The 22,344-nt window shown below is 45.9% G+C and overlaps 1 protein-coding gene across 1 annotated transcript in view; it reads right to left on the bottom strand.

The window, feature by feature from the left end:
• SSU72 (SSU72 homolog, RNA polymerase II CTD phosphatase) overlaps nucleotides 1–22,344 on the bottom strand; it is a 41,164-nt gene that overhangs the window by 5,395 nt on the left and 13,425 nt on the right. The window contains exons 2-3 of the mRNA XM_048518950.1: nucleotides 18,165–18,308; nucleotides 1,011–1,150 (exon numbers count right to left, since the gene is read on the bottom strand). Coding sequence (XP_048374907.1) covers nucleotides 1,011–1,150; nucleotides 18,165–18,308 — 284 coding nt within the window. The remainder of the gene's footprint in view (nucleotides 1–1,010; nucleotides 1,151–18,164; nucleotides 18,309–22,344) is intronic.

Raw genomic sequence — 22,344 nt, 5'->3', positions numbered from 1 at the left:
CTTTCAGTGCACTCCTTAAATAGACAAGTCCACGGTTACACAGATGCAGACCACTGGTCGTTCTGCCTCGGTGATGTCTATTCCGGCTGGCAGCGGGATCTCAAGGTTCTTCTGACTACCAATTCCTAATGGCCGCTCTCTGGGATGCTTTAGCAGGAAACACGGGGGCCTTCTGCATGTGAGCCACGTCCTGTGCCACCAAATCAGACACCACCACCACCCCACACTGGCGTGGCTGTGGCCCAGTCATTTTAGGGACCAAGTTACACTGGTTTGATTCTCCAGAGCTTTTGCTTTGTCACCTGTTTTACCACCACGAATGGTTCTAGCAGGGAGTTTCATACGTCTCTTCTACTACAGCAGTTCATGGAGGTTAAATTCACATAAGGCTTTATTTCAGACCATAAAGCTGCTTTGAAGATCATAGGGTGGGAAAGCAGGGCAGGAACGGTTAGAATTTAATCATTTCCCCAGCAATTGTGCTTGAGAAAAGATATTTTTTTTTGGGGGGGGGGGGGGGGGGGATGGCTGGCTCGAAAGCTACCTCCCAGAAGGCTGACCACAGATACCAGTCCCTGATAAGAACCGGTTCCATGGCCAAGAGGGTGTATACTTTGAGCTCTGGCCTGTCCTGCAATTCTGCACCAGTTTACCCAAATTCTGCAATCTAAATTCTGCAATTGATATAAATTACACAATTCAACCAGATGCACAAATCCTTCTCAGGCAGTGATTTTAAAAAATTATCATCATTTGATTGGCTAGCTCTGGGGAGAAGCTCCGTAGGGTACTGAATGCCGTCACCCACCCAATCCCGTCCCACCGTGGACAGCTCCCTAGATAACTCTGCTGGCTGCACAGATTTCAGAACCATATTTCTCAAGCTTTCAAGAGGGGCTTTAATATTTCGAGAGAGATGTTAGCACGGCAAGCCGGCTACATTCTGGGGCTCCCGCAGGACGGCCCAGTTGACAGCTCTGCCCTGGCTGGAATTCAAGGGCAGCCCTTACCTTCTATTACTTGATCGTAGACTCTTTCTTCGCACGTCAATATGAGATCAAAGACATCTTTGCAGTTCTGGAATCTTTCCGGCCTTGGCTTGATCCGCTTGTTTCTGTCCAACATGTGCAAAATCCCGTTCTGTGTATAGCTGTGGGGGCCAAGAGTTAAGGAACTCCAAAGGCAAAGAGACTTTTTGTTCAGACAAACCAACCTGGCTGTGGGCAGGGACCGCAGCTGTCAGCGGCACAGGTGTTTTGAATTACAGGTTGTTTATTTTAAAAGGGTGGAGCAAACACCTGCATGGCCCCAGCGCTCAATACAGCCGTGCCTGCTCCCGAGAACCCCGAACTCCCAACTAGACCCAAGAACCAATTCAGATATTCAAGAAATACCCTTACAAATGCCTCGGGATAAGCTCCCCAAATCTTCGCATTTCAAAGAGCCGTAAACAAGCCGGTGGGGGGGGGGGGAGTTTTTGGATTAGGGCTACAATGTTGAGAAGGGTGAAGAGGGGAGTGTAGCCCCATTTCCCAGACAGCCCCCACCCCAAGATGTAGCCACAGCCAGAGTACGGATAAGACAAATAGACAACCAGCGTTTTATCTCCCCACCTTCCCACGCGATTACCCCCACTTCCAGATTAGAATCCACCTGCTCCTAACCACTACACCACGCTGGCTCTCAGTTATTTTGACACTCAACCATTCCACATACAGGTTTGCAACGAAGTTCGAAACCTGTTTTCTTAGCCAACTCTGGTTTGCATTAAGAACAGTGCCAAAATATTGATAAAATAGGGATGTGACGGAGGAAGGACGGGCGATCCTGTATGGAAACAGGCAAGAAGCCTGGGATCCGGTCAGTGGTGGGATTCAAATAATTTAACAACTGGTTGTTTACAAGCACCATTTTAACAACCGGTTCTGCCAAAGTGGTGCGAACCTGCTAAGTCCCACCACTGGATCCAGCACCCAAAACTTTTGGGGCCCACATGAATAATATTGTCTGGTGTTCAATGAACTGTGAGCAACATGAAGCTCACAGAACAGGACTTTCCTTCCCCCCTCTCCCCTTCTTCCACTACAGCTCACCGTGCCCTGCCCCAAATCCTTCTCCCAAGATACAGGGACCCTCACAAACAGGACGAGGGGCCACGTGGGGGTCTGCAGTAGGAAGGGGACTTTCCTTCCCCCCTCTCCCCTTCTTCCACTACAGCTCACCGTGCCCTGCCCCAAATCCTTCTCCCAAGATACAGGGACCCTCACAAACAGGACGAGGGGCCACGTGGGGGTCTGCAGTAGGAAGGGGACTTTCCTTCCCCCCTCTCCCCTTCTTCCACTACAGCTCACCGTGCCCTGCCCCAAATCCTTCTCCCAAGATACAGGGACCCTCACAAACAGGACGAGGGGCCACGTGGGGGTCTGCAGTAGGAAGGGGCACAGTCAGTTAAAGTCACCCTTCCGTCAACAGAAGGATGTTTCCATCAGTATGGAATAGCCTGGTGCAAGCTGTTACGTCTTCTCGGGGGAGCGCACTGCGTTCCAGAGGCAAGGTTGCCAAAACAACCTCGTGCCAGTCATCCTTCTCTCAGCTGTGACGATTGCGGGTGCTCTTCACATGGCCATAATTTGACGCGTGTCTTTCTTCCCCGCATCAACTCTTTTGCAATTGCAGAGAACATTGAGACAACGGTGCCGATCCCACAGGACGGACGCTGGGTATGGCTCAAAGCTGGGGCAAAGATCACCCGCTGCCAGAAGGAAGGTTCTTCAGCAAAACTTTCTGGCCTGGCAGCCACAAAGCAGGTTCCAGTACAGCGACCCCAGTTCACAAATGACATGGTAGCAAACCCAGGTTGGACTGCTCATGCGCAAAAAGGTTAGTGTCTATCCCAGATCCTTGAGTGTGCCTCGCAAGGACTGAACCCCGGACTATCTACCCCCAAACCCCAGCCGCTCCCCAAGCGAAACTCTTCTTAGATGTGTACCTCCTGGGCGAGAGGCTCTTAATAGACAAAAAGATTTCTGGGTGCCTCCACTCCTGAATCCTCTGGGATGCCTTCCTTCTCAAGTACCCTCCAGAAGTGGACTACAGATGGTACAGTCCCTCTCTGGATGCAACCGCCCTTACTATTCTCGTAATGTCTCAATGCCTCTTGGGAATTTTTCAAGTTGTACTTTAAAGAAAGGGGTGAGGGAAAAGTCAAAAGCTTGATTAGTTAACTGCTGCTTTGCCAAAATTATTAATAAATTTTTATTCTCAGTGATCTATGTTCTCATGTGTTAGCACAGGGACATGGGTTCCAGAGAATGGAACAGTTCCCCCGCCTTAGAGCTATCTGCATTATTTCAGGGAAATAAGAGTACTGTGAGAAAGTTGCAAGTGACAAGCTTTAGGTTTTCTTGGATAATCCCCTCTGGATAGAACTGGCTGATGAAGGATGTAATTGTACCTCTATTCTGCATTGGTTAGACCTCACCTGGAATATTGTGTACAGTTCTGGGCACCGCAATTCAAGAAGGATATTGACAAACTGGAACGGGTCCAGAGGGCAACCAAATTGGTTAAAGGTCTGGAATCTATGTCCTACGAGGAGAGACTCAGGGAGCTGGGGATGTTTAGTTTGGCGAAAAGAAGATTAAGGGGGTACATGATAGCCATGTTTAGATATTTGAAGGGATGTCATGTTGGTGAGGGAGCAAGCTTGTTTTCTGCTGCTGCAGAGACTAGGGCCAGGAGTTATGGGTTCAAGGCGAAGGAAAAGAGATTCCACCTAAACATCAGCAAAAACTTCCTGACAGTAAGGGCTGTTCGACAGTGGAATTCACTGCCTCTGAGTGTGGTGGAGTCTCCTTCTTTGGAGGTTTTTAAAGAGAGGCTGGATGGCCATCTGTCAGGAGTGCTTTGATTGTGTGTTCCTGAACTGCAGGGGGTTGGACTTGATGGCCCTTGAGGTCTCTTCCAACTCTATGATTTTATGAATCTCACATTTAGGAACAAGTTCTTCCATACAGCCATGCCAGTCTCAGCACCCTGTTTTGTAACTGTCAGCATGCACATTGTTAAATGTGGCCAGGTTTTTTTGCAAATTCAGCTTTACGCTTTTCTGTGTTTGCCTGGGCCAAGAATGGAACTCGGAAGCCAGCATCCAAACAGCCTCACCTTTATTATTTTTTAAAGAAGCTTCTTCCCTTTAAGGTAACAGCCTAAACGCAAACACTGGAGAAGCCAGGTGACTTCCACCGCGTTCCAATATTCACCATAATTTTGGAGGATAACTGTGCTGATCTGTGGTAGAATAGCTAGATCAGGGTCTAGTAGCGACTTAGAAACCCACAAGATTCTCAGGGTGGGAGCTTTTGAGAGTCAAAAATCCCTTCCTCTGATCTTGTGACACTGGAAACATTACAACGCAGCCCACCCACATAGCCAAGGTCTCTCCCCCGGCAACTGAGCCCCCCAGCAAGCGAATCGAGTGTTCTGCCAAGGACTGGGGGTTTTAGCATCTGCTGGGTGTGAAGAGCAAGGGAGCGGTGTGCTAATTATTCAAACTGAATGCCAAAATGCCTTAATGCCAGCTCAGCCTACGATTTCACACCTACATGTTGCAATGCACAATGCAGGAGGTTCTGGTGGGTGCGTGGCGCACTTCAGAAAAAAAATCAGGAGTTCGGCCAGCAACACCGACTGAACGGCACCTGTCTTGACTGGGTTTTGAGGACCGTGAACGGGAAACAGGAGTCTGCAAGTTACTGGCAATCTCTTGTGGGAAGCTCGCATGGGTAGGGATGTCTCATTTGCAAGTCTAAGCCCCATAGGATGCACAACAGGTTAAGAGTTGGGATCACTATTTTAGAAGGCCTGCTCTACTGTCTCATAACTGAAGAATTACGAAGTGCAGTTGAAGGTTAAAAGGTACCATTAAGTGGGTTGAATCTTTTAGATTGCAAATTGTACCATCGTGGGTGCCAACAAAGGCTCTTCCCCCTACTGTCGAATCTGAGAGGGAGTTCACAGTTCAGTCCTTTCTGCTAGAAGATAAAAGTGGCAAGGTTACATTGGCAGTAGCAACATTTTTGGTAGAGCTATTTAGATGGCAAAACCAGCAGACCCCTGATGTTGATTTTTAGTGTAAATAGTTTTGTATTAATAGTTTGTTTCTAGTGCAATGTTTACAGAATTTATGTGTTGCTTGGTTATTTGGCATTGTATTTTACGATTTGGACTTGGTTATTGCATTTGTATGGGTCAGTCGACTGCAATAAATAATTTAAAAATGGAAGAGGTTTCAGTCAGATATTTTGAATTGGGAAGGTGGGACACAGGGAGAGAAGCGCCAGAGGTTCAAATCTGTTTCCAAAAGTGATGTGAAGTATCTAGGTTGGTGACAGGAAGGGGGAAATACAAGGGACACAGGAGTTGCTAAGAGTGTCAGATCATGGTGGAAAGTGGGAGAGGGAATCAGCTGAAATAAACTATCAGGAGGTGGAGGATTCTCTCTCTGTGGATGTTTTTAAGCAGAGGCTGGCTGGCCATCTGACAGCAAGGTGGATCCTGTGAATTTAGACAGATTGTGGATCCAGACAATTTAGACAGACAGAGAGGACAGAGTCAGAATTCAAAATGACCTGGACAGATTAGAGAGCTAGGCCAAAACAAACAAAATGACATTCGACAAAGATAAATGTAAGATACTACACTACACTTAGGCAGAAAAAATAAAATACACAGATATAGGATGGGTGACACCTGGCTTGACAACACTACATGCAAAAAGGATTTGGGAGTCTTAGTAGATCACAAACTGAACATGAGTCAGCAGTGTGATGCGGCAGCCAAGAAAGCCAATGCGATTCTGAGCTGTATCAATAAGAGTATAGTGTCTAGATCAAGGGATATAATTGTACCTCTCTATTCTGCATTGGTTAGATCTCACCTGGAATATTGTATACAATTCTGGGCACCACAATAGATATTGACAAGTTGGAACGGGTCTAGAGGAGGGCAACCAAAATGGTCAAAAGTCTGGAATCCATGCTCTATAAGGAGACTTAGGGAGTTGGGTATGTTTAGTTTGGTGATGGTTAAGAGGTGACATGATAGCCACGCTTAGGTATTTGAAGGGATGTCATGTTGGTGAGGGAGCAAACTTATTTTCTGCTGCTCCAGAGGGGTTGGACTTGATGGCCCTTGGGGTCTCTTCCAACTCTATGATCATGAGAGTCAACGCTCAGCTATCGTGGCCCTTCCATACATGCTCTGGGTAAAGCCGGTTTCCACTTTGTGATCAGGAAGGAATTTTCCTCTGCGTCATATTGGGCAGGCATCCTGGGATGTCTGCTTTCCTCTGGACGTCGCAACAGAGCCCCGTGGCACAGAGTGGTAAGCTGCAGTACTGTAGTCAAAGGCTCAGCTCAACCGAGTTTAATCCAGACAGAAGTCAGGTTCAGGTAGCCGGCTCAAGGTTGACTCAGCCTTCCATCCTTCCTAGGTTGGTAAAACAGTTTGCTGGGAATAATGTGCAGATGACTGGAGAAGGCGGCAAACCACTTCAAAAACATGGTCTTCCTAGTAAACGTCATGATCACTTCATGGGTCAGTAATGACCCGATGTTTGCACAGGGGACTACTATGCCTTTTACTGGGCATTATGCAGAGGTCATGGTAGTTAGTATTTTCCAGTGCAGGGGTGGTGGTCTAGATGACCCCGGAGGCCCCTTCCAATTTTCTGTTTCCAGTCTTGGCTGTATATCACAAGCAGTCACCATGCAGAATTTTTAAAAACAAACTGATATTATCATGTAAGATTTTTTTTTTCAAATTTAAATAATCTGACCTTTAAGTTTTAGTCGTTAATTATACTTACTTTCTATTTTTATAGCAAATTATACATTGTGAATAATTTTATGTTTTCCTTGGAATGTTGTTCGTTTTAGTGGGAACTTGTTTTACTGTTGTTCTACAACTGTTAAAAAAAAAAAATCTGAATCCTGAATCCAAAGTCAACCCTGCTCAGCTTCCGAGACCTGGCTAGCAAAGGAGGAGGAGGAGGATTTGGATTTATATCCCTCCTTTCTCTCCTGCAAGGAGACTCAAAGGAGCTGACAATCTCCTTTCCCTTCCCCTCTCACAACAAACACCCTGCGAGGTGGGTGGGGCTGAGAGAGCTCCGAAGAACTGTGACTAGCCCAAGGTCACCCAGCTGGTGTGTGTTGGAGTGCACAGGCTAATTTGAATTTCCCAGATAAGCCTCTGCAGCTCAAGTTGCAGAGCGGGGAATCAAACCCGGTTCCTCCAGATTAGACTGCACCTGCTCTTAACCACTACGCCACTGCTGCTCACAGTACTTTCTGTTGTCCACCTCACTGCTGCAACTTAGGTCTGTTGGGGGTAGTGACTCTGCTCAGTGTCAAAATCCACGCTTCTAAACTGTCTCTCAAACATAGGCCCCTCCCACACTTGTAGAATAATGCACTTTAAATCCACCTTCAGTGCATTTTGAAGCTGGATTTTACTGTGTGGAAAAGCCAAATCCACTTGCAAACAATTGTGGAAGTGGGTGCTGTGTGGTTTCCGGGCTGTATGGCCGTGTTCTAGCAGCATTCTCTCCTGACGTTTCGCCTGCGTCTGTGGCTGGCCTCTTCAGAGGATCTGATGGTAGGAATGGAAAGCAAGTGGAATATATATGCTGTGAGGTCAAAAGGTGAGGCCATCTGAATAGAGTAGCCTGGCATGTGAGTCACAGAGAAGTCTGTAGCATGGGAGTAACAAAGAAGATAGCAAGGTCAATAGGTGAATGGATCTGAATAGAAGTATCCTGGTCTTGATCCTCTGAAGATGCCAGCCACAGATGCAGGCGAAACGTCAGGAGAGAATGCTGCTAGAACACGGCCATACAGCCCGGAAACCACACAGCACCCAAGTGATTCCGGCCGTGAAAGCCTTCGACAATAAATTGTGGAAGTGGACTGAAAGATTGAATCATTTGCAGAAGGGGCCATACTACCACAATCTGGCATTCATCAAAGTCTATTCACACACGAAGTGGTAGAATGATCAGTGCCGATTTCATACTGCAGGTACCAGGGTTCAATTTGGGAAAAGGATTTCACACCCTGCTTCTCCCTACCTTTAAGGAGTCACAAAGCAACTTACAAACTCCTTTCCCTTCCTGTCCCCACAACTGGCACCTTGTAAGGTAGGTGGGCCTGAGCGAATTCGGAGAGAACTGTGACTGGCCCAAGGTCATCCAGCAGGCTTCATGTGGAGGAGTGGGAGATCAAACCCGGTTCTCCAAATTAGAGTGTACCACTCTTAACCAGGACACCACACTTGCTCCTTATGCCCGCAAATCAAGATGGAGCAATTCTATGCCTGTTGTGCTTAGTAGTTAAGAGCAGGTGGGTTCTAATCTGGAGAACCAGGTTTGATTCCCCACTCCTCCACCTGAGTAGCAGAGGCTTATCTGGTGAACCAGATGTTTTGCCGCACTCCTACATTCCTGTTGGGTGACCTTGGGCCAGTCATGGTTCGTCGGAACTCTCTCAGCCCCACCTGCCTCACAAGGAGTCTGTTGTGGGGAGAGGATGTGAAAGGAGCTTGTAAGCCACCCTGAGTCTCGGTACAGGAGAGAAAGGTGGGATATAAATCCAAACTCTTCTAAAAATGGAGTTTCATACACAGTCAAAGGTGTCTGAAGTGGCACACTTTGAATTTTGCATCTACCTAATTTCTCTGGGCATCTGAACCAAGCCAACGAACTTCTCAGTAAGCAGATAAAATGACATATACAGATGTGATTACCACAGGTGTCAAATTCACAGCCCTCCAGATGTTATGGACTACAATTCCCATCATCCCCTGCCAGCATAATGGTGAGTTTGACACCTATGGAAGTGGCTGGGAATCACTGGCAGGAAGGAGTAAAAAGACTGTTCCATATTGAAGAGGTGAGACAAATGGGGCCTTTTTCAAAGCCAGCCAATGAACTCATGGCAGAAACTACATTTGAACCCAGAACCTCCATCTCATGCTGCCAATCATCAGCCTACATTATCTCTTGAGAAGGTCCTGAATATCTTTTGAGCACCAAGCAAAAGTATGGTTGTTCGTTTTACCAGTTCTTCCGTAAGCCTCCCTAAATGTGGCTCTTGTCTATTGGTGGGTCAAGTTATAAATTAGCATGGGTTTTATGTTATAAGCAGTCTCGAAAACTTGCATAGGAGACGGGATGTAAAACACTTTTAACAATTCCAAACCAGATCGCGAGCACTGCGATCGTGTAAAAGAGGCAGGCTTCAAGCACCCAGGTGCTGAAAACCTCCTTCCAGAGCTAAGCAGAGGAGGGAGTGAGGTGATTTGCTCAACTCCATGTGAACCCCTGGTGGGATCAGAAAGCAAACGAGAGAGGCCGGGCATGTGCCAGAAATGACGATTTGTGGTAGCAGCCATGACCTTGGAGTTCACTTGTACGGGACAGCCTTTAGAGTTGTTAGGTTATAAAATCGTTTCAATTTTGAATTAATTTTGTCCTGTGAGCCTACAGGTTAAAAAGCCAGGTACAAACACCACAGGTATGTCGAAGGCTTTCACCGCCGAATTCAACTGGTTCTGGGGGGTTTTCCACGGCCACACAGCCCAGAAAACCCACCAGAAGCACAGGTATGATTCAAGAAGACCCCAGTTCAAATCTTGCTACTGCCATGGATTCACACCGTACAGACGGGCAACCATTTTTCATCTACGGCTTGGGACACTGCTGCTTTGCCTTGTGGGATTGCAGTGAAGACTGAAAGCCAACGTTCATGAAATGTTTTGAATGCTCAAAAACACTACATAAACGCTGCCTGTCATTGACCATGGACCATTAGCAGTTTAGTATAAGCCCACGGTGAAATGGCCCAAGCAGGTAAAGGGAATTCTACAATTTCTTGGTTAGCCAATGGAATTGTTTACTTATGATAGAAAATAGAAGGGCTCAACTAAGAAAAGGTGCCATGTTTTCATGCAGTTAGTGGTGTGAAGAGCAGCACTCCTAGATCAGACCAAAGCTCCATCTCGTCCTGCTCAGTAGGCTCCACACACGGGGACGGGACAGGTTCACTCACAGAACAGGGAGGGACCGTGGCCACAAGCACACTTCTCCCATTTGCACGACGGCTGAGTGGTGTGCGTGGGGCGATTGTGAAGAGGAAATGCCCCAAGTGTATGGCCTTCCCTGTGATAAACGATGCTGTTTCTGGAACTCAGCTGATCACAGGGAGGTGTGTCTGCACATAAGCCCCATGCAGACCACTGGCATGAAAGAGTGGGGAAGATTTATACTCTCCCTTTGCACAAGTGAACACATGGATGGGATTGTCTGTACTGGGCTACTGCTGCTAGCCAATGGGCCCACACACAGTAGAAGAGTTTGTGATTTATATCCCACCTTTATCTCCTGTAAAGCAAGAAAGCAGGAAGGTAGGAGTGTGGAAACACATCTGGTTCACCAGATAAGCCCCCGCCACTCAGGTGGAGGAGTGGGGAATCAAACCCAGTTCTCCAGATTAGAATCCACCTGCTCTTAACCACTACACCACGCTGGCTCTCAGGGCACTGAGATCATGGTCTTCTTCTGCTGTTCCTTCCTAGGCCCAGTATTCAGAGGTTTCCTGGTTCTCTTCAGTCATCATGACTAAAAGACATGGATAAACCTGTTCCCCATACATATAATTCCCTTTTAAAGCTATCAGCACTAGTGGGCCATCACAATATGCCCACTGGCAGCTAATTCTCCATCCCTTTCCTCATCATCCCCAGCCTACCATTTGCATTCTTCACTGGTGCTGTGTACTGAGTTATTTTAGTCAAACTATCCGCTATAACCCCAAGAGGTGTGTACCTCTTGACCATGTGTTTGTCACTTCCTGCTGCCCTGCTTGTCTACATGTTGTCGCTGTCACACTATCACCCGGCTTGTCGCCAGCGTTTTAATCAAACTGACATTCATCCAGAAAGGAACTGCCCGTTTCTGGCAACGAAAGAGCAACACTTAATATCGCAATTGGCATCTTGAAGCATCCAACTGATTTTTGAAGGGGCTGACTGCTCTAACTTAAAGGACTGGGTATTTCCGATGCAGAGAATGGGATGGAAAGGAAATAAAACATATCTTGAAAAAAATGTCACTGTGAAACATGTCCCCTGGCCATTTTAATATTGCATAGGGGATTTATGGTCCTACTATAGAAAATGGCTTCTGGCCAATTAGGCTTTTCAGCTCTTTGACTTGACTGGGAAGATCCAAGTTCTTGGACCGTGCTGGGTGCAAAAAGTTAAAACAACTTGTAATTTCAAACCAATCAATATTTCAAACAGCACGTGCTGAACAGTGAGGTCCCAAACGCACATGCAGAATAATACACTTTCAATCCACTTTCACAATTGTTTGCAAGTGGATTTTGCTATTTCGCACAGTGAAATCCAGCTGCTGAAAGTGGATTGAAAGTGCATTATTTCAGTACACTGAAAGTGGATTGAAAGTGCATTATTCTGCATGTGCGGAAGGGGCCTACGTTCCTAAGGAGTTTTGTTTTCGTATATAAAGTTTGCCAAGAGTATAATGAGAAAGACATACATTGAATTTTAAGGTTAACCTTTTGACTTAATTATTTTAGCTTCTGTAGATTTATTTGATCAGAATAGAGAATATTGAAGAGTCCAATAGTTTTTGAAACCACTTTTTCAACGTAATCTGGTGTTTTGGTTTGCGATCATTTTTGGGAGTTTTGAATGTATATGTATTTGAAGGAATCGGCCAATGACTGTAATAATAAGATTGATTCAAATTCAGAACGTTTTTAGAAATTCTGCACACCGTTTGTGTTAGGATTAAACTGTGGTTCAAAGATAAGGTGGGATGTGATAACAGTTGTCCACACACATGATTTTCTAATGTGGGTTTGGTGAAGATGTCCAATCTGCTAGGTAGAAGATGGGATTTTTAAGGCATATCTGTTATGGAAGCCCGATGGTGTCTCCTAATGTCAATGTCTGTCTAGCATTTATATGAATATTAAAATGTATATGTATATTAATTTATATTTATATATTAAAATTACTCTCCAAGCGTTGGCAGGAAGATCTAAAAAAGTTCATACTGGAATTGAATCCCTAACATAGGCAGCAAAGCTGGAACCCAGAGAGTTCAGGGTGGGCATAGCAGCCTATTTAATGGGATTCACGGCATTCACAAGTCCTCGACCTGCAGGATTTTAAACAGAAGTGGAATTCACAGCTAGGGTTAAGGGATTTAAAAATAATAATAATAATGAGATTAATCAAATATTGTGTTAATTTGTTAAAATTGGTGGGGGTCAGTGTTAAGCCTGAAGAGCACACATTGGGTGTATTTTGTGTCTGGCGGGCTACCATATTTAAATAGAGGCTTTATATGGGTGGTGAGATTTGTTCAATTGTATGTTGTCTCAGGTGACATCTGGAAGGATAAAATACCAGCATTTATGGCAATGTGCAAGTGTGCTTTGAATTTAGTCAGTAGAATAATTGCTAGGATTTTTAATCAGTCGACAGCCCTTAGGAGAACATGCAGACTCTAAGGCCTCCGCCTATACTACCGGGTGAGATGACTGCCTATGCATTAATTTTCTAATAACAGGTTAACAGATGACTGACATGCTTCTCCTGCAATTAAGTGCTATTTGCAATGGTCAACTGATATGACTCAGCAGCCAGTGTTGTCACAAAAGACTATTATGCTAATAGACCCAAGCAGAATTCACAACTGAATCCTACTGAAATTAATCTGCACCAAGGAGACTCCCTTCTATGGGGAATTCTGGTTATTGACTTTGGAATGGGGTCCGCCAGAATGTGGGTTCCTAATGGATTCTAAAAGTATACTTTTTAAAGAAGAAGAGTTTGGATTTATACCCCACCTGTCTCTCCTGTAAGGAGACTCAAGGTGGCCTACAAGCTTCTTTCCCTTCCTCTCCCCACAACCGGCACCTTGTGAGGTAGGTGGGGCTGACAGAGTTCGGAGAGAACAGTTTCTAGCCCAAGGTCACCCCGCAGGAATGTAGGAGTGTGGAAACACATCTGGTTCACCAGATAAGCCCCTCACACCTGTAGGTGGAAGAGTGGGGAGTCAGACACGGTTCTCCAGATTAAAATCCACCTGCTCTTTACTACTACACCATGTTGGCTCTCTGTAACTGTCACTCTGTAACTCCTTTGTTATGTTTAGAACACACATGATATTGTTTTGTTGGTAATCACCTCCTCTGGTTTGGAATATGGTTTACATTGACCTTAGATAAAACTGCACTCGGTAGTCTTCAAATGTACAAAACAGTGCAGAGTTAACCCACTTACCCAAGGATTACCCATCCATTTTCCTTACAGTGGTTTCACCTGGTTTGCTACTCTCATTTTATTCTAGCAATCCTGTGAAATAGGTTCAGTTGAAACAGGACGATGGGCCCAGGGTTACTCAATAAACTTCATGGATGAACAGGAAACCAAATACGAGTTTCCTCCAACCCTGACCCAGCTCCAGGGCCCTATGTGGGTGGAAAGGCAGCATCCAAATGTGTGAAATAATTTTAAACACTACACCGCCTCTGCTCCCTATCTCGCTCAGCCCTGCCACTCTGACTACCAGCAACTTTTAAAGTTATCATTAGTTACTCGATTTTTAGGCCACCCTTTCCCATTGAGACCAGGTCAAGGCATCTCTGAGGAAAGGGACTTCCCATGAAGTTTTACTGGAGAACGTCAAAGATTCGACATGCAGGATGTTGTGAGTGCAAGCCATGTTGTCTACAACTCAACAATGACTGCCCACAATATTTCCTGGAGGCACCGATGTTTCTAAGTGTCTTAAAGGGGGAAAGAAGACAGAAATCCTGCATTTATGAGTATGCATTATGCTTATCAGTCATTGCAATCTAGAAGCTTAACCCCACCCCGCCCACCCAAAAAAACCCCTCATTTTTGCCCACACCTGCATTCCCCATTACTTTCCCTCTTAGAGGAAGGGGAAAAGAAGAAAAGGAAGGTTTCCCACGCCCCTTGCCGTTCTATGCAGCTTTTTACCTTGGCTTCCTTGCGTTCACCACTGTAGGGCTTCCTTGCCTGGTCAGGGTGGCTGCTTCCTCGAGTGGAGTGGTGGGGAGGGGAGATGGGATAACCAAAGCCTTCCAAGCAAATATCCAGTGTGTCTAGCTCGCACTAGAGAGGGGGAAACACCCTTGGGGCCAAGACGTGGGCCTACAAATCCCCACGTACTACTCATGTGCCGATACCAAGTGGAGACAAAGAGAGGAGCTGCCGCTTCAGACACAGAAGGCTGGAAGATGGAGCCCTCTTGTACCTTAAAGTAAGCAAATCTGGAGAGGAGGGCAAATCATCTGGAGGATGACTTCCGTCCACTTCTCTTTTCAGACTGCACAGTCAGCTGATAAAGGGCCTGCCTATCAGCTCTTCCTTCTCCCAGGGCTGTTCTTCTGTTCCTCTGTAGCCCCTAGGAGTTGATCACAATCCACCACCATCCCAAGAACCTTCCGGCCCAAAGATCTGCCTTGTGCCCGACTGTGCTAGGATTGGTTATTAAAGTCAGTATACAACGCCTGCTGCTTCATTGCTGCAACTCAGCCCAGAACCAAAAAGAACAGCTAGTCTGTTTGCTTTCCCAGCCCTCCCCGCTTTTTGAACAGGGCTCGGTCGCCACAGTGCAAAACACTGGTGGAAAGAGAACTAGACGCTTCTCTGTTGCAGGGCTGAACTTGCAAGTGGGGACAGGAGGACTTCTTATCTAGGTTCACAGCAAGCCAGTGCACATGTGGATCCTCACGTGTCCCAGGAGAATCCCCAAGTTAAAGTGGTCCACTAGTTTCATGAGGGCTGGGGGGCGGGGAGAATTGCTATTCCTGGTGTTTCCGAGACCGAATTCTCACTGAGATAGTCACCTGCTCTTGTTGGCGACTCTCATGACTGGGTCCTGCTTTTCTCTGCACACAGAAAATTAAGCTTGCCAGAGAGAAAGATTCAAAGCCAGCAATCTCAGGGCTGTGGAAAGTATTCAACGTATAGGAAGCTTTTTCTTGGGGGAGAATAGGCAAAGGCATTTGTTAGTTTTAGAAAACATAATTGCACCCTAGCTTTCTCTGCAAAGGAAATGTTAAGGCAGCTGATAGCTACAGTTCGGAGAAAGCTGGCCAACTGAACCCCTTCCCCCTTCTGCAAAGTCAATTTGAGAAAAGAAGGGCCAGGTGACAACCGGCAGCCCGAGTCTCTTCCCATCTCATGGTGGCGCCCTCCACCCCCCAGCTGAAAGGATCCAGCTTGGATATAGGTTGGCCACCTCAGTGAGAGCTAGGTCTGCGAGATGGCCTGGGGCAGATGAGCTTTCGAGGGCCACAGGTTCTGAGTTGCCCCTCCCCCCCCCCAACCCTGACCTCACAGACAGTCTTGGTTGATGGGCGAGGGCATCTGTCGAAACAAACCGACCCCCCCCCCCACGTGTGCTGTACAAGCCCAGAGCGGTCTCTGGCGCAGTTATGTCAGGTCAAGAAAACCGCCACTACTGGGAGCTGCAGGCTTCCGAGGTTTAATGTTTTCCCACCAGCAAAATACAAAACTGAAACTCTGCCCAGACAACCCAAGTCACAGTGAGCTGCGGAGGGGCGGCCTTCTGACACCACACCTTCGGTCTCTGACCATCATATCCCAGCCTACACAAGCTCAGGAGCCCAGTTCCACTGACCAACTGGATGGCCTTAATGCCAAGCTGTTAACTGTACTGGTTTTTGTGGGTGCCTGGTTGGCAATGTGCTCCTGACTCCACAGTCCGGGCAAGCTTTACTCCCCCTTTTTATATTTAAAAAGCTACTGGAATACCCCATCCAAACACAGGGAGTTGCCTACTGCTGACGGGCATTTGTTTGCAAGACTGGACTTCCCTCAGTGTGTCCACCTGGGAAAGAATACTCTCTTCCCTCTTCCTGTACAAAAGAAGCAGAAGGACCTTTTGCCACCTGGAATAGCCCTTCCTCCAGATTACAAGATTTTCCCTGCGTACATTCCACTGCCGCTAACAGGTCTGGGAAGATTAATTTTCAATTCCAGTTCTCAAGAAGTTCTGAGTTAGAATAACTGATATTTGAAAAAAAAAATCCAGTGTAATCCAGCATAAACTTAAGAGCTGTGAACAATTTAAGCTTCCTTTTTTTTTCAAATGTAGTTTTGTTTGCTTTGAGCGCCAGGCTGCATATTATTAGACCATGTGCCTTATTAAAAAGGTGTTGGCACCTTTTGTTATTAATCTCAGCAAAAGGACCAGGTCAGCCAGAATATACAGTAGGCTTACACTCTGTGCAAGTTTGCAAAGACTTTTAAATCTAACACACACAAAAAGAGAAAAATCTCCAAAACACCCCGGGATACTGAACACTAAAGATGTGCTCGAGACGATATTGAGTCTATACCCTTCGCGTTGAATACGGGCAAGCATGCTGACTCCTTGGCAACTCTGGTCTTCAAGGATGCATTTTTAGCTGCTCCAAAATGTGTGATCTGAGCTAAGAGCACATTTCCCTTGTAGACACGACACGGGAGGACCTAGGTTTTTTTTTTTAATTCTTACCTGCTTTACCGCTACACGAGCTACGTCACACTTTGGGGCAATCCACAGCCCTGCCCATAGCAAAGAATGCTCTTTGCACTGGCAAAGGACGGTACAATAGAATTATATAGAGGAAGGTGCCAGGTGTACTCCGTTGTTTCTAAGGGTGTGTTCGCACCACCGTTTTATTATGGCATTGGCCACAGGAAATGCCCCACACTCCATCATCCAGGAAGGAGTCACTATCTCGCCTCCCTTCCTCTCCCCCAATTTCCCCTGGGAGAATTTTAATGGAAAATGGGGTTAGTCGGACGCCTTCCTATTATTATATTGTTAGTATAGTGTTACCGCTGTTTTAATGTTTTTAATAACTTATTTATTGTATTTTAAGTTGTTGTACACCGCCCAGAGCCCCTAGGGGATGGGGCGGTATAAAAATGTAAACAATAAATAAATAAAATAAAACTATCTAATAGAATGGGGAGGGAAATCTCAGAAGGAGCTGTCCAAGGAGGCGGGTATAGCGAGGAGACACAGGATGCCGTTTTCTCTGTAGCGTAAAACAGTTAAAAGATTTTTGGGTAGCAAAAATACCTTTGCCAAGGTCTGGCTGAGCTTCCTTGAAGGAACAGAGAGATGCGACAGGTGGAAGGGTTTCTGGGTGCTATCATTTCAGTATTGCCCTCAGGCCTTAAAAGGAGGATGCTGAGAAAGCAAGAATAAGAGTTTGGATTTATACCACACCTTTCTCTCCTGTAAGAAGACTCAAGGTGGCTTACAAGCTCCTTTCCCTTTCTCTCCCCACAACAGACACCTTGTGAGGCAGGTGGGGCTGAGAGAGTTCTGAGAGAACTGTGACAAGTCCAAGGTCACCCAGCAGGAATGTAGGAGTATGGAAACACATTTGGTTCACCAGATAAGCCTCTGCCACTCAGGTGGAGGAGTGGGGAATCAAACCCAGTTCTCCAGATTAGAATCCACCAGCTCTTAATTACTACACCACACTGGCTCAAAGGAAGAAGCTCAAAGGAAGAAAGAGGCTTGTTGAAACAGGGGCAGGTAGATGGAGCAGAAGAGGGGAAGGCCAAAGGGGAGGGTTAATAAGAGGAAAAAAACTGGGAAGGAAACTAACCCACAGTGCAGGAATCACATACCAATCTGAAATCATATCAGCGGCTGCAAGCCTGCAGCTGTGATTTCACCGTTACAGGGCAATGATGGTGTGATCACTGGGTTGGGAGCCAATCCAATGCCGCAGCACAAAGTAAGGAAGTGCAAACACACCCTGAGAAAGAAACATTAGTCTGCCCCTAACAGTTCTGATGCATGCAGCATTGCTCAACAGAGGGGAAACCATTAAAGGGCGCAACCAAGAGCCCCGGCATCATCTGAAGCCCCTGCCTAGAACCGTAAAATACCAAGATCTTGCCACAGTCAAGTAGCAGCATGTTCCTTATGGAAATGGACGACAGACACCTTTCGCAAAGGTGAGCAGCAGCAGCAGCAGGGTTTTGAAAGGGGCATTCTGCAGGGATACAGTTCTTTGTCTTTCCTAAGCAGATCACTGTACATCTGATCGTATGTCGTTTTGAAATCGTAAACGTTTGGCTTGTCTGGAGCTGGTCCTGGCAGCTTCACGTGGGTCCCGGTCCCGAACGATCGGACGCTGAAGCCCCGTTTGCTGAAAGACAGGAAAAAAAGGGACAAGGGGGGGAGATATTTAATTAGCCTGGATTCCAGATTTGGGCGTCCCCCAAAAATGACAGCAGATGACAACAAGAGGGAAGGAGAGGCAAAAGGACTGTTTACAGCTGTAACAGGTTAACAAATCCGGCACACTGTAGATCACATCATAACAAGCATTTTCATTGGCTCGCAGCTGGGTCCATACCCAGTTCAAAACTCTTATGCCTCACGAACTACTGGATATTATGTAAGAATGCAAATTAACCTCACACTCATGCCTCATCTGATCCCAGGTATAAATACTGAGTTCACTATTAAGCCTTAAAATTCTAGTTATCAGCCACTCCAAAGTGAGATTCTCCATCATGATTGGGGGGGAGGGGTGTTTCACAAGTATTATCATAAAATATAGAATACAGACACTGCAGAACTCTGGTAAATACATTTACTGATTATTCTTGATGAAGCGATTAGACTACTTTGATTTTTCAGACATGAATTCTAAAATGTCTGCTTTTAGTCAAATCCCAACATAAACAGAATGAAAGGAAACCTGGGCAAACAGAGAAACTAAAAGAGTTCTCTTTAGTAGTTACCACAGTGGCCAAGAAAAGAGCCCAGAATTAGTTTCGTTTCCTCCTTTGGTTTCACGGGGCTGTATTTCTTTAAATATTCTAATCACTGCCCTTTCAAAGGCTGGCGACTTAAAAACATCCCTCAATTAGACTGTTCAGCAGGCAGTACTTCTGACCTTCGAAGACTCCATCTTCAAGTGCCTGAATTTGCCATTTCAGAATGCACGAGTCGTTTCAAAAAGACAGCCCTGCAATCTCAGAAAAAGTCAGCTGTGCGGTGAATAATTGGCCCTATTTTTAGCTGCTTCTTTGCAAATTAGCCCACATTGGGTTGCCAAAGTCTGGCCAAAGAACCTTCCCCCATTACAGATCAGCAACAGCTTCTGAAAGAGGGAAGGAAGAGCCATTTGTTTAAATATTGGATGCCGTTTCTGTCTCGAAGCATTGTATCACCAGGAAACAGATCTCTCCTTTTGATATTGCTATGGTGAGTCTGAAGCTTGCCACTTCTTCAAGGAAAATTCGTCTTCTCAGCAAACAGCTTGCCAACAGACCCAGTTACTCAAGGCAGCTTGAAGATACAGGCAAACTAATTTAAAAAAAATAACTGCTGAACTGATCCATCCTATTCTAGGAAAGGGGAAAAAAAATAACTGCTGAACTGATCCATCCTATTCTAGGAAAGGGGAAAATAATCTATCGACAGACAGGTCAGTAAACTGTGGGATGCCTTCTTCACGTCTGGGGAACCCACTCACCAGGTGGGGATCAATGCCAGCCCTGCCGGGTTCTTTTCTGCCCACTACAGGAATTGCCAGGTGGGTCTGTCAAATTAAAGCCCTGCTATGAAGCTGAGAATCACAGAATCACGAGCATCACTACTGGAGTTCAGTTCCACGGCTGGAATCCTGCTCTTTAAAGGAAAGGTTGTCACTGTTTAATGTTGTCAACAAGTACTGAAAAGTACCAAAAGCATTTTAGTGACTCTCTTTGCTTCCACGCACGAATGCTCAGGCGCAACTTTGTACACACACGCTGGATAGGTAAGTACCAAAAGTCAGAATGGCTCCAAAGGCACCCACTCACCCCACCCCACCCAAAATGTTTGAGAACATTGTTCTGGCAGATGCACATAGCACTGGCTAGAGGAATCCTTTCAGTACTAGGAAAATTAATGACTCACAGTTTTCAGGAGCCCAGATAACACAAACTATCAGACTATGGGGTTAGGAGGCTGGGGCCCATTTAAAGAACCAGAAACTATTGTCCATATTCTTTTGCACAGTCCACTGAATAATCAGCTGCACTCTCAATTGATTTATCCCTTTCTGCAAACCCCCAAAATGGAGGACTCAAAGAAAATTACATTTTTTTAGCTGATGACAATCCTGAGGTTACTGCAAGAGAAGCGGAATTTGTAGCAACTGTGTCTTCAAAAAGAGCTTTTCAGGATAAGTGTGATGTTCATTAACTAATCTTATGGCGATAAAATTATTTTATCTGTCTTCTGAATGCCACTAAAGGTTTCGATCGTGTGCGTGAGTCCCAGTAAGCCAGATCATGTGTCTCTTTCCTCCTCCAAAACCGTGCCAACCCACATTAGAAAAGAACCCTGTCATCCAGGAACAATAATCTTAATGCAACGGTCAAGAGAAGGGTTAATCTCATAAGATTTGATCCCAAGAGCCTCTAGCCAAGTTCCCTCTGATGGTAGAAGACTCAGTGCATCAGATGCATTTCTAAGACTTTATACTCCAGACCTGTTTCAAATCATCTAACTCATTTCGCACTCAGAAGGCAAAGTGGCAAAGGTGTTCCAGAAAGCAGTTAGATGCTCTCCCTCACTCTCTGCACACAGAAGACTAGGATATCAAGAAGTCTCCTAGCCTAGGCGTCTTCCCTGATACACGGGAGATTTTTTCCTTTGATTGGAGGAACATATAAACATGCAATTCCCTCCCCAGCCTGTCTTCAGCCACTTTAGTAATGTCATTTGTGGCATCAAGACCGAGTGACATCATAGCTCGAGCATCATAGTTAAACGGCCTTCTTGCTATCAACAGGTCGCAATACAAAGCTTGGATTAATCGCCAAGTGTCTTCTGCTACAGAAATTTACTGCTTCAACAGCCAAGTGCAAATATTTAACTACTCGAGAAGAGTGCCGCTACATTTGCAAGTGCGCTATGGCTTTGTAGGAGACGGTTCCCAGCACGCTGCTGTTTTCTTTCTTCAGAGGGGCTGGAGCTGGGTTTGCTTTTTTGCCTCAGCCCACACTTCAGGTTTATTTAGCTCTTACGGGTCTCAGGGACGACCTCTGAAAATAAAACACAAGCTTAAGCTGGTGAATCACCAATGTGATCGAGCTGCACAGAACATGACTAACTGCTGGCGGCAAGGGCTTTTCTGTCACCGGCAGTGTCAGCGCGCAAAGGAATTATTAGCCCCACTTAGAAGCAGGAAATAAGTACTTTGAAATTGCATTAGCGCCACTTGGCAGGTGCCAGAGACACACAGGTGGCACAAATGCTTACCCAACAACGTTACGCAAGTATTTGCAGTTCATGGAAGTGCTCTTCCTGCACTCTGGCAGTCATTACTCAGTCACACAACACACTCCCAACAGAGAGCTGCAACGCTGGCCAAAAGCCAAACATAGCTGCAATCACCCAAATGATTGGACATCCGCAGCTGATGATGGTGCCATCATATTCAGCAATGTGGAATCTATGAGGATTCAAATCCGGCAGATATTTCAGGCATACGAACAGTGAGGATGACTCTTTCATTTCAACAAGTAATCCTCTGAAATTAGGGAGAAGAGGGTGTGGCTTGGGGGAGAGCAGGTATGTCATCCGCCCAAGACCCAGGGATTCAATCTGGTTGGCCACTGTGTGAATAGACCACAGGACTTGATGGGTTTTAGTCTGATCCAGCAGGGTTTTCCTTATATTCTATTCCAGAGGTATCCAACTCTGGCGCTTCAGATGTTCATGGACTACAATTCCCATCAGCCCCTGCTGGAACACTCCTGTTCTAATCTCTGGCATTTCTATCTGAAAGATCCTGAGTAGCAGGTGCCCCCAAAACTTTTTTCAGCCCCAGATTCTAAACAGCTGTTGCGTTCAGTCAGAGCAAGCACTACTGAGCTATATGGACCAACAAGTGTGCTTGCTTTATCAATGTAGTATCAACGTCCCCATGTAGAAGTGCAAGTATCTATGTTCCTAGAACTTACAGAGTGTAAAAATGGGAGGAGAATGCAAGTTTGCAAAATTTGCAAGTTTTGAGAGGAGAATGCAAGTTTGCAAGAATATCTGTTTTTTTTTCCTTTTAAAATCATCTTTCTAGCCCTTATGGCTAGGAAAATCCACTTGAAACTGTGTGGGAATTCATTGCTATACCAACAAAGAACGACTGGATTCTGAAAGTTAAAGAATATTCAGAAATGGCAAAG

This window comes from Sphaerodactylus townsendi, linkage group LG16 (genome assembly GCF_021028975.2).
Source record: "Sphaerodactylus townsendi isolate TG3544 linkage group LG16, MPM_Stown_v2.3, whole genome shotgun sequence".
Taxonomy (NCBI): Eukaryota; Metazoa; Chordata; class Lepidosauria; order Squamata; family Sphaerodactylidae; genus Sphaerodactylus; species Sphaerodactylus townsendi.
This window is presented reverse-complemented; position numbering and strand designations above follow the sequence as displayed.